The 15,143-nt window shown below is 36.0% G+C and overlaps 3 protein-coding genes across 3 annotated transcripts in view; 1 reads left to right on the forward strand and 2 right to left on the reverse strand.

Moving 5' to 3' along the window:
- Window positions 1–2,283: 2,283 nt before the first annotated feature.
- On the reverse strand, window positions 2,284–2,958 carry LOC145738127 (uncharacterized). The gene has a single exon (XM_081992991.1). The coding sequence runs from the start codon at window positions 2,956–2,958 to the stop codon at window positions 2,284–2,286; it is 675 nt and encodes a 224-aa protein (XP_081849117.1).
- Window positions 2,959–3,625: 667 nt separating this feature from the next.
- LOC145738128 (uncharacterized) lies at window positions 3,626–4,952 on the forward strand. Its single transcript, XM_081992992.1, has 2 exons — window positions 3,626–3,831; window positions 3,908–4,952. The coding sequence occupies exons 1-2, from the start codon at window positions 3,626–3,628 to the stop codon at window positions 4,950–4,952; spliced, it is 1,251 nt and encodes a 416-aa protein (XP_081849118.1).
- A 5,581-nt stretch (window positions 4,953–10,533) lies between these two features.
- Window positions 10,534–15,143, reverse strand: part of LOC145738281 (uncharacterized) — a 59,929-nt gene continuing 55,319 nt past the window's right edge. Inside the window, exon 2 of the mRNA XM_081993103.1 lies at window positions 10,534–10,653. The gene's annotated coding sequence lies outside the window, so the exon portion shown is untranslated. The remainder of the gene's footprint in view (window positions 10,654–15,143) is intronic.

The following is a 15,143-nucleotide window of genomic DNA, read 5'->3' on the forward strand; positions in this document are numbered from 1 at the left end:
TCGTTTGGCCCCCAAAGGCCGTCAACATTGACCACTTTTGTCGGTGTATCCTTTAGTTTAAGCCTCAACAACTCGTTTAATTGCACTAATTTTGGTAGAGTTTTATACGTATAGAGTTTAATAAGCTTTCTAAAAATATCTCAACTTGAGTTCATAGTAGTGTAGTTTTGTTTTTGTTTATGTATGTTCCTTCTTCAAGTGAACTCTATTAATTTAACTGGTGGAAAAGTCAAACCCACAACTAATAATCTTAAAGCTTTGCATATCCGATATACTGGCTCATCCGATTGTCCCTTATGCCACAGTAATCAGGTTCAGGTATCGACGTTAGTGGTCGTCCAACCAAAAAATTCCCAGGAATTAATAGCTGCATATCTTCGGGATCAGATGATAGCGGACTGATCGGTCTCGAATTTAAAATGGCCTCAATTTGTGTCACTATTGTCATAAAATTTTCATAGTCTAAATGTATAGTTCTAATAACATGCTTGAAATGAAATTTGAAGCTTTTAACCCCCGCCTCCCACAGACCACCAAAATTAGGGGCACGAGGAGGAATAAAATGCCAACTGACAACCTCATTAGCCAAATAATTTTGAAATTTAGGAGAATTTTATTTTCAAAAAGTGCTAAATTCATTATTGGCACCCAAAAATGTAGTTCCGTTATCCGAATACATGCTCTGGGGTTTTCCACGACGAGAGATAAATCACTTAAGCGCAGCAATGAATGCCTCACTATCCAAACTAGTAATAAGTTATAGATGTATCGTCTTGATAGCCAAGCAAATGAAAACACACACATATGCTTTGACAAGCTTAAGTTCCCTGCTCTTACGATCCTTAAGCAAAAAATATCCAGCGTAATCATAACTAGTATGAGCAAACGGTTAGTGTTGAGTTCCCCTCTCTTTTGGTAGATTACACATTAAGTACCTAGGTACTAAGTTGACGTTTACGTTTGACGTTTGACAAGACAATGACATCTGATTTTCCGCGTTTTTGTTTTTGACCGTTGACTTTTATTATTAGGTTTTAGCGGCTTGGTTGTTGAAAACTTTTGGTTTGCTTGTAAATGTGCCTGAGTGCATCCTTTTTTAATACAATAAACAAAAAAGTCCACAAATGCTAATAAATCGTGTCTACATTACTTTCACATTATTAACTTGGTCAATTTATTCTTATTGTGTAAAATAATAGCATGTTTTCTTGAAAAGGGCAAATTTTACTTAGTAAGTCTACCACCCACTCGGAGTATGCCTTCTTGATCAAGAAACGGGTTTAAGGATAAAATGTGACTATTATTTGAGACGTTTATTTGTTGTGCTGCAGCTACTAATTTTTCATTTGGATGTTGTAAATTGAAAATAAATCTTTTGCATAAAGCTACCACTCTTTTTAATTTGGTTAAACTAGAAAATTTTGAAAATAAGTCTAGATCAGATACGTTTACTGCAAAATGCATATGTACTCGTTCTTCAGGAATGGTTTTAAGGTTTCCGGAATCTTTTAAATTTACAGGCCATTTTGAAACATCAGATTTCAACCAAGAAGGTTCCTCAAACCACAAAATACCTTTTAGACGACTCTTCTGCAGATAAGCCCCTTGAAATATGATCTGCTGGATTGTCTTGTGATTTAACATGAAACCATTCATCGATGTTACAGTTTTCCTGGATAAAAGACACTCTATTGGACACAAATGTTTTCCGTTTCTCAGGTAAATCTTTTATCCAACACAACGTGATCATGGAATCACTCAAAAAAAAAACATTTATTAAAATCAACATTTACTGATCGTTTTACTTTTTGCCTCAATTTGCATGCCAAAACCACACTGAGCAGTTCAGCAGAGTGACTGAACGAAGTGGTGCTACTTTACTTTTAGCAGTTAATAACTTGCCTGAATACTCTTCATTATCTATTTTGCTCCGAATGTAGATGCATGTTCCATATGCCCTTTCTGAAGCATCGGCGAAAGCATGTACTTCTACATATCGAGAATTGAAATAAAAAAAACTTGCCGTGGAATCTGCAATTTATTAGGATGAACAATGTCTTATATTGTAAATAAAATCCATTTTTCTAGTAATGATTCTGACATCCCAAGACTTTCTTTTCATAGCAACTGCAAAATAATTTTAGCTCAAATTCTTATTGGCCCTAAAAGACCTAAAATATCTAAAATCTGGCTAGTTATTGACAAACTCAATCGTTTTGTCACAGATTCAAATAAACTAAATTTCCTAATGTTGTACTGAATTTTATCACTTTGAGGTTTCCACTAAATGCCTAAAGTCTTGTTATTTTCAGCTTCACCAAGCACTAAAATACTGGCCTCTAAATCTCTGTTTATATTAAAATTCTCTAATAATTCTGATCGATTTGAAAGATACTTTTGTAAATCAAATCCTGAATTAGACAAAATCTCACTGACCTCGTTTTGAATCTTTAACAATTCCTCCTTTGAATGTGATTCAGTTAACATATCATCTATGTAACAACAGTTTTGTATTTCGTTGCTTGCTAAAGAGCGGGTATCTTCTAATGTGAGTTGGTAGAGACACCTAATGGCTAAGAATGGAGAGGATGCCAATCCATAGGTGATCACATTCAGTTCGTAACACTTAAGAACATCTGTGGGGTCGCTACGCCAAAATATTCTTTGATATTTTCTATCAGACTTATTAATCAAAACTTGTCTGTACATTTTTGATATGTCTGCGTTTAAGACATATTTGTGAATGGTGGGTCCTACCACTTGAGTGTCATTTAATGACAAATTATTATCAGTGATACCAGATCCGTTAAAAACTACTCTTAAACGGGTTGTTAAACTATCTTCACCAATTACTGCGTGGTGGCTCACAGAATAAGCATTACCACAGCTACCATCACCTAATTCATCTAAATTTGCACTCAAAAAAGTCATATGACCTAATCTTTCATACTCCTCCATAAAGCTATTGTACTCATTTCTTAACTTAGAAAATTTTGAAAGACGATTTTCTAAAGAATAATATCTTTTTAAGGCCATACCTTTTGAATTACATAGTTGAGCATTATGTTTAAAAGGAATTCTAACTACCAACCGTCCTTGAGAATTTCTGTAGTAATTATTTTAAAAATGGGATTCAGCAAAATTATCAACCACATTCTTTACATCACATTCTTCGATTGCCCAAACTTTGGTAAGATTTTCATTGTCACGTGATAAGCACTTCACTTTTACAAATGAAGACCACAGGCGAAAAAGGCGCTTTGTCAATTTTTGAAGGAATTGAGATAATGGTGCCATCTATTAGAGCATTTCGCAAACTTTCATTCCCTATTACCGAACTTGCAATAAACGCGCTAAGTCTGGAGATATTTATCATTCAAATATTTGGGTACAGAGAAAAAAGGCGCCATGTCCATGCGACACTGGCGAATAAGGCGCTTTGTCAGCAGTGCCACTGAGTTGCACAGACATGTTTGGTTTTTTATTCTAGGTCTAGGATAATTTCGCCATTTTAGTCGTTGTTTTTGAGGGGTTATGTTGGTTGTTTAATTCGGTGAAAACGTGAGATCTTTAAGACAACAAAAAGTTAATAAGTTTAGTAGTATACTTGCCTAGTTAAGTAAGTATGTCGAGTTCGGAAAATAGTGAGAGTGACGTGTCTAATAGAAAAATCGAGAGAAAAATTAAAAAAAGGAAAAAATACGGGAAACTAACTGATGTGATGAAAACATTCAATTTAAGCAGCCATGAGATTGGCGAGGACTGTCTTTGTGGTCGATATAAATGTTTCCAGGCTGTTCCTGTAACAACACAAAAAGAAATTATTCGAAAGTTTAATGAATTGAAATCAGTTAATGAACAAAATCTTTATCTATGCGGCCTAATGTCAGTTTTGCCAATAAAACAGAGAAGGCCCCGAAAAGCGGAACAACTTGCTCAATTTCACGATATTCTCTACAGAATTTAATATAGGATTCGCATTTCCTAGATCGGACACTTGTAGTCAATACGACATAAACATCGCGAAAATGAAGGGTCTTGAATCTGAAAGATTCAATTTAACAACTAGAGGAATGACTGAATCTTTACAGTTTAGACAAGTAGAGAGGAATATCAGAAATTTGAAAATAGAAATTAAGCTGCATAAATTAAAGGCTGACCAATTTTACAAGAGGAAGAGAGAAGCCAAAATAAGTAGTCAACGAGTTTTATCTACTGAAGCAATTTGCTTGGATTTCTCCAAAAACCTTCCACTTCCCAATATAACGACCAATGACGTCTATTACAAAAGACAGCTATCTCTATATTCGCTAAATATTCATGTACTTTCGACTTCTCAAGCAATATTTTATACATTTCCAGAAACTGTTGGAAATAAGGGAACTGATCCGGTCAGTTCCTTGCTTCATCACTTTGTATTCAACTATCTCAACGAAGAAGTTCAACATTTAGAAATATTTTGCGACTCGTGCGGGGGGCAAAATAAGAACTATACTGTGTTCCGAATTCTTCACTATATAGTCCACGTTGAAAAGAGGCTACAATCGATAAAACTTACTTTTCCAATAAGAGGGCATTTCTATTTGGAGTGCGACAAAGACTTTGGTTTGATTAATCAAAAGAGCCGAGCTGAAGTACCGGAAGATTGGATTGAAGTATTCAAATCAGCTAGAGTTAAACCAATGCCCTTTGAAGTGGTTGAAGTTGAACAAAGCAATTTTAAGGACTGGACGTTCTTTTTTAAAGAGAGGTACAGAAGAAAATGCCCCTTTCCAACTCGACCGATTCGAGAACTAAAAATAGTTAAAGAGCATCCTCGCCTAATTTACTACAGGACTACATATAATGGGATGTGGGAATCCAGCCCTGTAACAGACCCAAAATTTAAACCTACTCAAAAGTGCAGAGACGGAGAATTTGAACTGCCCGATTATTTATACAATGGTACGTAAGTTTTCTACTGATAATATTACAATGGTATAATCATAATTTATTTAAAAATTTTAGAGCTTTTACCAATAAGTCCCATTAAGTGGAAAAATCTGCAAGATTTGAAAAAATTTTGTGGGCCCGAGGCGCAGAATTATTTTTCCAATATTCCACATTCAATAAATTAAAATACCTGAAGCTTCTCTGACTCGAAATTAGTTTATAGTATCATGCAGGGTAAGTTTTCTATTTAAAAACAAAAAAAAATTAATAAAAAATCCTGTTTTTTAATAGATCAAGCATGCAAGTATTTTGCTGAAAACACCATTACTTGAGTGTTCACTTAATGACATGGCGCCTTCTTAGAATGTCGCGCATGGACATGGCGCGTTTTTCCATTTTTTTTTATGACGTCAGGTGAAAGAATGTTGTTTTTGTAAACCACGCTACATGCTACATTAAAATCTACCTAATAGGTGCTACTACAAATGCTGAGTCGTCATTTCTACCCTAGTTCAAAAATCTAGTTAAAATTTAAACAAGACTGTAAGGAATTAAAACCTTTAAACTGGTTTTTCTCGAAATCGATTTTTTTGACAAAGCGCCTTTTTCCCCTGTGGTCTTCAAATCGAAATATTAATGTCACCTCCTATTAGCCAGCCTAATTTGCTAAAGTGCCCAATTTTCCCAATTTAATTTGATTGGTTAGCAAAATGTCATAAAAAATACTTACACCACATAACATGTCAATATCTTTACTGATGTTAAAGTCAGGATCGGCTAGATTTACATGCTCCGGTATCGAAATGCAACTTGAATCAAATTATCTTATCGGCATCGCTTCAGTAATTTTCGGTAAACTAAACAATTTGCTTCTGTTTGGAAACTCCCGATGCGTGATTTTAATGTACACCTAGTTTTATATCTACCTTGCAAAAAGGTATTACTTCCAACACCCGAAACAGAATAATTAAGTTCTTTTTTATGAAAACCAATTTTATTACAAAAGCTCCCAGTAATGAAATTTGATTGTGAGCCTTGATCTAGTAAAACAGTCGCCTTAAACTGTAATCCTTTATTTAGGATGAAAACAGAAGCAGTAGACAACAGCGCATATTTATTAGCCCGACTTATTAACGTAGTTTGAGGCGAGACAAGGGCCGCATTCGTTTTCGCGCTCCATGGAGCGAGCAGAGCGTTTTTGACGTCACAATGACGTAATTTGACAATTGGTCAAATTATGGTTTTCCCAAATTACGTCATCGTTACGTCAAAAAAGCTCTGCTCGCTCCATGGAGCGCGAAAACAAATGCGGCCAAGGTCATCGTTGCGTTGAATACTGTTTCTATCTTCAACCGGGTCGTGATTATTCGCAATGTTTATGTGCGCCCTTCTCTCGTCTGCTCGAACCGCTCGGCCTGCGTTTATTTCTCTTGCTGCAGCACATATTCTACAATTTTCAAATGCATGTTTTGGATTCAAACAGTTTAGATACAGTTTCAGCCTTACCGCTTCGTGCTTTCTTTTATTAGGATCAAATTTTAAAAATGAATTGCATCTAAATATTGAATGACTTGATTTACAGTAAAAACAAGTAAATTTGTTATTGCTATTTGTTAGTAATGAGTACGATTTTTGAACTTTTAATTAAAATTTCTATTATTGTTTCATTTTGATTTTTATTACTTTTTGTACTCACAGTTTCACGTTTCTCTAAAAACTCACATTTCTCTTTAACAAAAACGAGCTGGGTGGTCAAGTTTTGTAACCATTAAATAAACAAGTAACACTGACCACTGATCTGTGGGTTGATTTAAAGCTTTTAAACCTTAAACATTTTTATTAAATAAATCAAATAAGCTACGCAATTCAGTATGTGATTCTTTGACTACCGAAGGCGCTTTAAATAAACCATTGACAAAATTAAAAATAATTAGTCTATTATTTTCGTAGCTGTCTTTTAACATGTTTAAGGCAATACTATAATTATCTTTTGTAGTTTTAATGTACTCTAACATCAAGGTGTGCTTTTAAATAATAAAACTTGTGCAATTCATCCATTGATGAGTTTTGATCAATTATTGAATAAAATGCGTCTCGAAATTCCAACTTATGAATTGTTTATAATGTTTGGTAATTTTATTGAAAACCCCGTAACACGTCGCTGGGAATTATGTGATTTCGGTCGGGAGATGTTATCAATTGACTCTATTTTATGATGATTTGACAATATCAGTGAAGCACGCGCACTTATTTCATAAAATAAATCTTAAAATTGATATCTTCCTGGTTTTTCTTGACTAATATTATCAGCTGATAATGCCAATTCATCATCGGTGTCAATAACAATTATATTTCGTCCTGGTGGTCCCCTAAACTCATCACACAATGGTTGAGTGCGTGCTAAACGACTATCTAATTGCAATAAAGCACTATTATCAACTTGGACGAGATCAAACAATTCAACACACTCTTTAAAACGAGTTAAAGATTGTTTAATAACTAGTTTTTTTTTTAATTGCAAACGATTAAAATGGTCTCTAAGGTCCTTCATTTTGTCTTGATTTTATAATTTGAATGTAATTATTTTTATAAGCCTTCGTCGAGTCAAGTTAATGTAAGTAAGTGTTATCAAATTGAGCCAAATTCAAGACTTACTGTTCTTTCTGGTAGATTTTCCCTTTTGGTTTGCTTACTGTAACCCACGGTGATCGTCGTCACATGTCAATTTACCAGCCGCTTCTGGAAATCCAGGTCTCCAAGTTTTCAATTCCACCCTTCAAGGTTATCGCCGAGGCTTGACGACACTCTAATCAAAGTCTCTAATCTTTCAATAACGTTTCGTCTTATGTCTGATCGCTATTCGGCTTTAAGGACCATGTTCTTTCTCCAAGTGGACTGTATTAATTAAACTGGTGGAAAAGTCAAATCCACAACTAATAATCTTAAAATTTAATTACGGTTTTAAACCAGAAAGAAATCAACTGTTGTGCGAGTCTTTCCATTCTCTCGCAGACTGCACATAACTTATCGCGGGCGAACCTCCGCGATGTTGCCGACTTTTTAAAGAGTTAGCAATCTAGTAACGAAGGAATTTTTTTTTGATAAACAAAACCTCACCAATTATATCGCTGTTTACCGAATGATGCGATATCAATGGTGCTGTTCCTAGATTTTGGGACGCCATTTGAACGTTCTAGCTTATATAGTTGAGTACAGATGTCACTACATGTGGTACAACAGCTATAGGTTATAGTTAACAGGTTGAACGGTTCGGCCGCTAGGAAGCGTCAAATTTGACTCGTTTTTTTATGTCTTTTTTGGTGCATCTTTTCTTACAATCGTCAATAACTAGGTTATTTGCAACACTTTGTATAAACTTTTGTAAGTCAATGAATAGCCAATGAAATAAGCTTTCTATTGACGTATAAAAGTTGATTGGTTAGTGCTACGGATTCGAAGCTAGAGAGAGTCAACATTTTTAGAGTGAAATTATATAATTTATAATTCTTCGTTGTTTTCCAATGGATTTAATTTATGTTTAAATTTAAATGGAAGAAGTTTAAAAATTATTTATAATATAATTAGTACGAAATAGTATTTTTTTATTTGTTTACTTTTAATACTAATGCTAATAGTTCGGTAGCGGGTTAAAATTCAGGTTAGCTTAGTTAATTAGTTAGATTAGGTACTGCAAGTGTATATTTTATTTTTATTTTACATAAAATGGTAAATATCTCAGAAATGGATACAGATAGGTATAACCGGAAGTTTTGAATTTTTGTTTCTTATTTTAGCATATTGATTTAGTGACATAAAATAGAACAGGATTCAAATACACTAGCTTCGCACAAGCTTGCCAATGGAAACCACGATTTCTGCCGTTAATAAAGTGAAAGAGTAAATAATTATTGCAAAAAGAGAAAATCAAATATATGTATTTTATCGTAAATGAACACTACAAAAACAGTAACTAAAACAAAAAGCGATTATCAAACTTTCGAAACAACACCCAAACTGAAAGCAGAAAGCTAGCTAACAAAACTGATACCTGAGTTTAGCTGTTACCTTTATTTAAAAAAAGTGTAGTTTACGATTTGGGTCGTTTTATGACAGGACCTTCTTTTGATGGGCGCTCCCAAATAGAAGTACATATTTTTTAGTCACGAAGCTGAAACTGTTAGAGTCATCTTTCATTTTTCGGGACTCACCATGATGATTTCGGTTATTTGAGAAGACCGGAATTTAGACATAGTTGAGCAATTCGAAGTTCAATGAAATGTTGCTTCTTCCTCTACAACATGGCAAAATTATATTTGAGATACGACGTATTGGTTTTTGGTTTCCATCGTCACTTTTATTAGTCTAATGGGCGTCATATTCTATTTTTAACAATGTTAATTCAACTTGTTTTCTGATTACAGTGCTGTTTCAGAAATTATGTTTTTCGACGACTGACTTTGAAAGTACCACATGTACGCTTCCATTTAACAGCAGAAAGTAGTTATTTGCCGCGCGCGAGCAGAAAATGAATCATTTTCTGCTCTAGAGCATTTTCGCTTTCTGCTAACAATCTACTCACCAACTTTTTCGGCGTTTTCATAACAACGCTTGACATACCTGTTTGAAATAAACACATTCCGTCAAAGTGATTTATCGGTGACAATAAGTTCGAGCTACGAAAATGATGTGAGTTGTCCTTCCACTCCACCTCACAGCAGTCGTCGTAAAAAAGTACTTTTGCCGCTTTTACATGATTGCAGCGTGAGGCGAAGCCGAAAAAAAAACGGACTAATTTTTATGTTAATTTTTGTATAGGTACTGTAAATAATAGGTAGAACGTGAAACTAAGTATTTTCTTTTTGTACTCATATTCTACAAATATCTGATACCAATATAATTGTATTATATCACGGTCAGAAAAACCAAATGGTCGATAGCCCTTTTCATTATTAGGAAATATATATGAGATATATGCAATGGTAAATAATTTAATGGCGTATTTATTGGGTCAAAATAATCCGATTTACCACAACTTACCTCAGACGAAAAGTCAAGGGAAACAGAAATACAGGGGGTCAAAGTAATTTTTTTAAAATAGTATTTTTCAAATAACTTTCAAAAAACTTAAGTAATGGTAAATAATTTAATAGCGGCTTTCTGGGATCAAAATAATTCGATTTAGCACAACTTACCTCAGACCAATCGTCAACGAAAATAGATATATTGTCACGTTTAATTTATGAGCCCTTCTGGGTTCACCAATTAAACTGACTCACGACGATAAACGTCGCGCCGGGATCTCAGTTTTAGGGATGGAATCAAACACTGAGCTTTCCTTGCATAACACTTAAATCTATTAAATACGGTATACACAAATGGATGCACAATACGGTTGTAAACATACAAAAAGTTGACAATTAACAATTGTACTTACATAGTCATAGCTAAGGACTTAGCTTTTCCTGACAATGGCTTGGTCACTTCGCGTTTGAACAACTTTGGAGAACGGACTAATTAACTTGATCTTTTTCCGAGGAGAGTCGACATTTCGACTTCTCGGGTCAGCTGGTCGCACTACCGTTGATCGGTTCACACTTATCCTATACTGCTAAAATCGGCGTATTTTATACCCGATTGATCGGCTGACGCAGTTTGTTATTGTCGCTTGTTTTTCACATTTCTGCAAAGCAGGTGGTGGTGACTCATCACCGATACGGTGCACTCGGTGGATGACACACTCGGTGCAACGTGATGCGACCTTGCCTCGTGCGCTTAATATTTCGCAATCCTCGATGTTTTTTAAGTTAATCAGTCCATCTTTTCAATTAACGGATTTTCCATTCGTGACATATGCCTCCGCCCCAGAAAAACTGGTCCCCAGTTTTATATGAACAATAATAAAAACTTTAAACAATAGAAAAAAAACATATCGTTAACATAAATTCAAAAATGTACATGTGTACATACCAAGGTATTATGATAAATGGTTAGTAGGTTTACATATGTGAGTATTTCATGGTACTCAGTTAAGTTTACAATCATGTCTTAATAATAAGTTAGTACTTATTCCAACAAGAAACCTAATATTCGGTTCCGGCAATGGCAGAACAAAAAAAAAATATTGCAACACTGAGAAAAGTTCAATAGAGGCTTAGTCCTATGAGCCAAACTTCGCATTTCACATCACTGAACACCATTGTGATCACTGTTCCATAAATATTTGTGGTGTGGGTCGATCAATGAATCGATGATTCGGCTAGCTTCGACCTTCGTATTAATGTACAGGCCCATCGGGAGTTCCAACAACAATAATGGCTCATCATAGTTCGCCTCTTTCTTACATAGCCCTCAGTGTTACATGAAATATAAGACAAAAGGTTAGTATGTGTTACTTAAGGCTTAATATACAATATTATGTCTTATAACAAAATTAATTTGAGCATCATTTGTAACCTTTATTTATTTGTTAGTATGTACGATCCATTTTCCATTAAAAAATAAAAAATGGAACGTGTGAAATTAATTTTCCAAATGCTGTAAAGCAAGGAATCCCGTGTATGCACCGCGTAATCACAATTAGTCATGTAAACAACGTCGAACTTTTATGTTAGTAGCTCGTTATCAACCAACAAGATTGTCGGAGCGTCGTGTCAGGAATACTCGCCTCTTCAGCGAAACATTTTTATCACACCTATTAGTTCATGGCGCTAAAAAAATAATTTGATTAATTTCATGACTAGATTATACTCGCTATTTGGGGATAATATGACATCATACATTCCAAATTTTTTTTATTGTATATATATTTTTTTATATATCATCCACTTGTGTATATCACGTCTGTATCAATATATGCATATATATATAGCCATTAAAATACAAAACAATAATGAGGTAACATAAATTAAATTGCAGATCTCATAGCTGCTGATACGTAGCATATGGCCCCATGTTGTCAAATGGTTCCAATTGCGCGATAAACGGCTGTGTTACCGCGTGTCTAAGAACTTCTTCAGTTTCTTGCTGATTAATGGACCCCCCTTCTTGCACCTGCGCCAGGTTTTCCGGATTCGGGCCTAGTGCCGGATTGCGGTCGACCTGACTTGTGTGTGATTCAGGAGGTCCAAATGCACCTCCAAAAGATGTGCCAGCAGAATTGACTTCTGATATTCCATCCCTTTCTTGCGTTTGGGGCACTACTGGTACCCGAAACTGATATGTCATATCATGCGTCACATAAGCATGCGGATATGGCGGATGACCTGGTTGACTCAAAAATTGAGTTCTCCCGTACACACATGTAGCACAAGGACATCCTTGCACAAATACATTTTCCCATGCTCGCCAAAAATCCTCAGGTCGATATTGAGGTTGTTGGGGTGATATGCAAATTGCACAATCACATGTCGAAAACGGAGTACCCCCTTGACGTACTTTCTCGCTAAGTAGCAGTATGGTATACTCCGTGTGAATGATTTGAGTCCACAGGCCAAGTAGAGATTTTGTAATCCCCAATAATTGTATTGGTACCACTTGATCAAACTCTCCTTGCAGTTCCCACAAGTGGTACAGTGCCAATTTGTATAAATACAGTTTGGTGTTTATTTCGGTAACACACCTAATATAAAACAAGAAATTCACGATCCATTCCATTTTTGGCACTTTCGCGAAAATTATAGGTCAACTTCACCCAACTGTTACTTCACGACCAATTTCTAAAATGACACTGTAAATTGTTGTCCCATTCGGGTTTATTTAAACGAATCTAGTAATTAGTCATTATTCATAACTGCGCGTAGCGATGAATCAAATTGGTCTTATCGCTCGCGAATTAGTTGCTTTCTTTACCAAATGCATAAACAACTATATGGTCAAGGTGATTATTACACCGACAACATCATTATTTATCTTTATTCGTTTGTAGGTACCTACATTACAATAACAATATTCAATGTTTTTATTTCCATTACATGTAACCATTTTTTATCACATAGGGAAAATTAAACTGATATCTGTTCTTGAATTTTAAGAATTTGCGCAATAAAAATTCAGACGCAGATAACAGAATAAAATCCTTGGGCCCTGTAAAAATAGGTACATAGCTCAATATGTGGAGCCGTACATTATAATTGTTACTTTGTTTTAAACATTATGCTTAATTGCATTTTTGCATTTTATGCATTAATCGGTCTGCAATGAACAATGTCTGGTCTCATTAAGATATTATTCCGAACTGGCCAAATCAGCGAATCCCATGGGTTTAAGCATGGTGCACCATTTGGCTGTTGGGAAAACATTTCTCTGATAACCTTAACATTTGACAAGTTCATCGTCTGGAAGCATTTTGCTAATTTCAGCATCCTGGCTTTCCGGTGGAGAGGGATCTGAATTGTATTTATACGGTTTTCTTATCACATTCTCCACAGTTCGTCCTCTGACCCACACGAAACTTTACCTTCCTTTTTCGTGTGTGTTTTGTTAGTGCATTCACAGTATTTTTGTAGTGCATCGTGTCATTTTTGAAAGTAAGTATAAGTGGTTTTTTTTTTTTTTTCTTTTTTTTTATTCATCATTTCGATATATTTTTCCTTCCAAAGAAAAATTCTCTTTGTTTCGCTATCCAATGTTAACAATATCTTCCCTTTCAGATGGAACCTGGAAGTGAAGTCGCCACCGAAAAGGGCCGGGGCCGGGGCCGCGGTGTCGGTCTGATGGCCCTCTTGGCTGCCCAGCGGGCCCGACGCACCGTGGGTGCGGCCAGCCTCAAACTGGGGCCAGGAGTGGAAGCTGGTCCCTCTGCGGCCAGCGAGGCGGAGGCTCCCCCTCAAGTGGCAGGTGAGGTGGAGGCTCCTCCTGAGGTGGCAGGTGAGGTGGAGGCTCCTCCTGGGGTTCCAGCATCCCCAGAGGAAGACAGAACAGAGGAGGAAGGCGGCGTCAACGACGCCTCAATAGCGGTGGCGCCGCGTTTGGCTGTTGAAGCCATAGGCAGCAATGCAAAGACAGTGAACTTTTATTTTTTTTAAAACAAAGAAAATAAATTATTAACCGAAATGCTTGTATTATTTTTGTTGCGGGGTTCCTTCTGGTGTCCATGGGTCATGGTAATGTAAAATTCTGCTTACATGGACCACTTCAGTCTTAGATTTTGGCGAAATGCCCTTTCGTATCTCATAGTCCACATCAGACATTTTCCGATTTATGTAATAAGGACCAAACCATCTAAGCAGTAATTTTTCACTTTTTCCTACTTTCCTGATAGGAGTGAAAACTTTTACTTGGTCCCCCACTTCAAATTCAACGTGGCGGTGTTTACAATCATAACGTAATTTATCTATGTCTTGACGCCGTTTTATATTTTCAACTGCCAAATTTCTGACTGCTAAACCAATGTCTCTAATTTGGTCGCTATTACTACTTTCTAAGGGTGGCAACAAGTTTGCTTCTGTTGGTAAAATAGGTTCACGACCGTACACCAGCATGAATGGTGAGAATTTAGTACTATCTTGTTTTGCAGAATTGTACGCAAAAGTCACATGTGGAAGATATTCATCCCAATTTGATTGATCAGTATTAGTATACATAGATAACATATTGGCTAAAGTTTTATTAAATCTTTCCGTTAAGCCATTAGTTGCGGGATGATATGCAGTAGTAAACTGACTCGTTGTCCCCATCTTTTTTAGCAATTCCGTAACCAATTCTGATTGAAAAACTTTCCCTCTATCGCTTAACAATTCCTTGGGTGCACCGTGTTTTGTAATAATTCTCTCCAGTATAAATTTCGCTACAGGTCCGGCTTTGCCGCTCGGTAATGCGTCAGTCTCCGCCCACCTTGTGGCGTAATCTGTCGCTACTACTATCATGGTTTTGCCGCTGCTACTTCTGCGAAACGGACCTAACAAATCTATTCCAACTTTTTCAAATGGGGTGCCAACTGGAATAGGATGTAACAGACCAATAGGCTTTTGATTTTGTTGGCCTTTCCTGGCCTGACAATCCGGGCATCCTTTTACAAAACGTTCCACGTCCTTTTGCAACCCTTGCCAATAGTATCTTTGTTTTATCTTCGCTAGGGTTTTTGACAATCCCAAATGGCCACTCAGCGGTTCTGAGTGGTGGGAATACAAAATTTTCCCTATTAACTGTTGCGGTATCACTAAAAGTTTAGTCCGGCCCACTTCATGCGGGTTTATACGGTACAAAACTTCTGA

The sequence above is a fragment of the Ips typographus genome, linkage group LG15 (genome assembly GCF_016097725.1).
Source record: "Ips typographus isolate SLU linkage group LG15, UJ_Ityp_2.0, whole genome shotgun sequence".
In the NCBI taxonomy this organism is placed as follows: domain Eukaryota; kingdom Metazoa; phylum Arthropoda; class Insecta; order Coleoptera; family Curculionidae; genus Ips; species Ips typographus.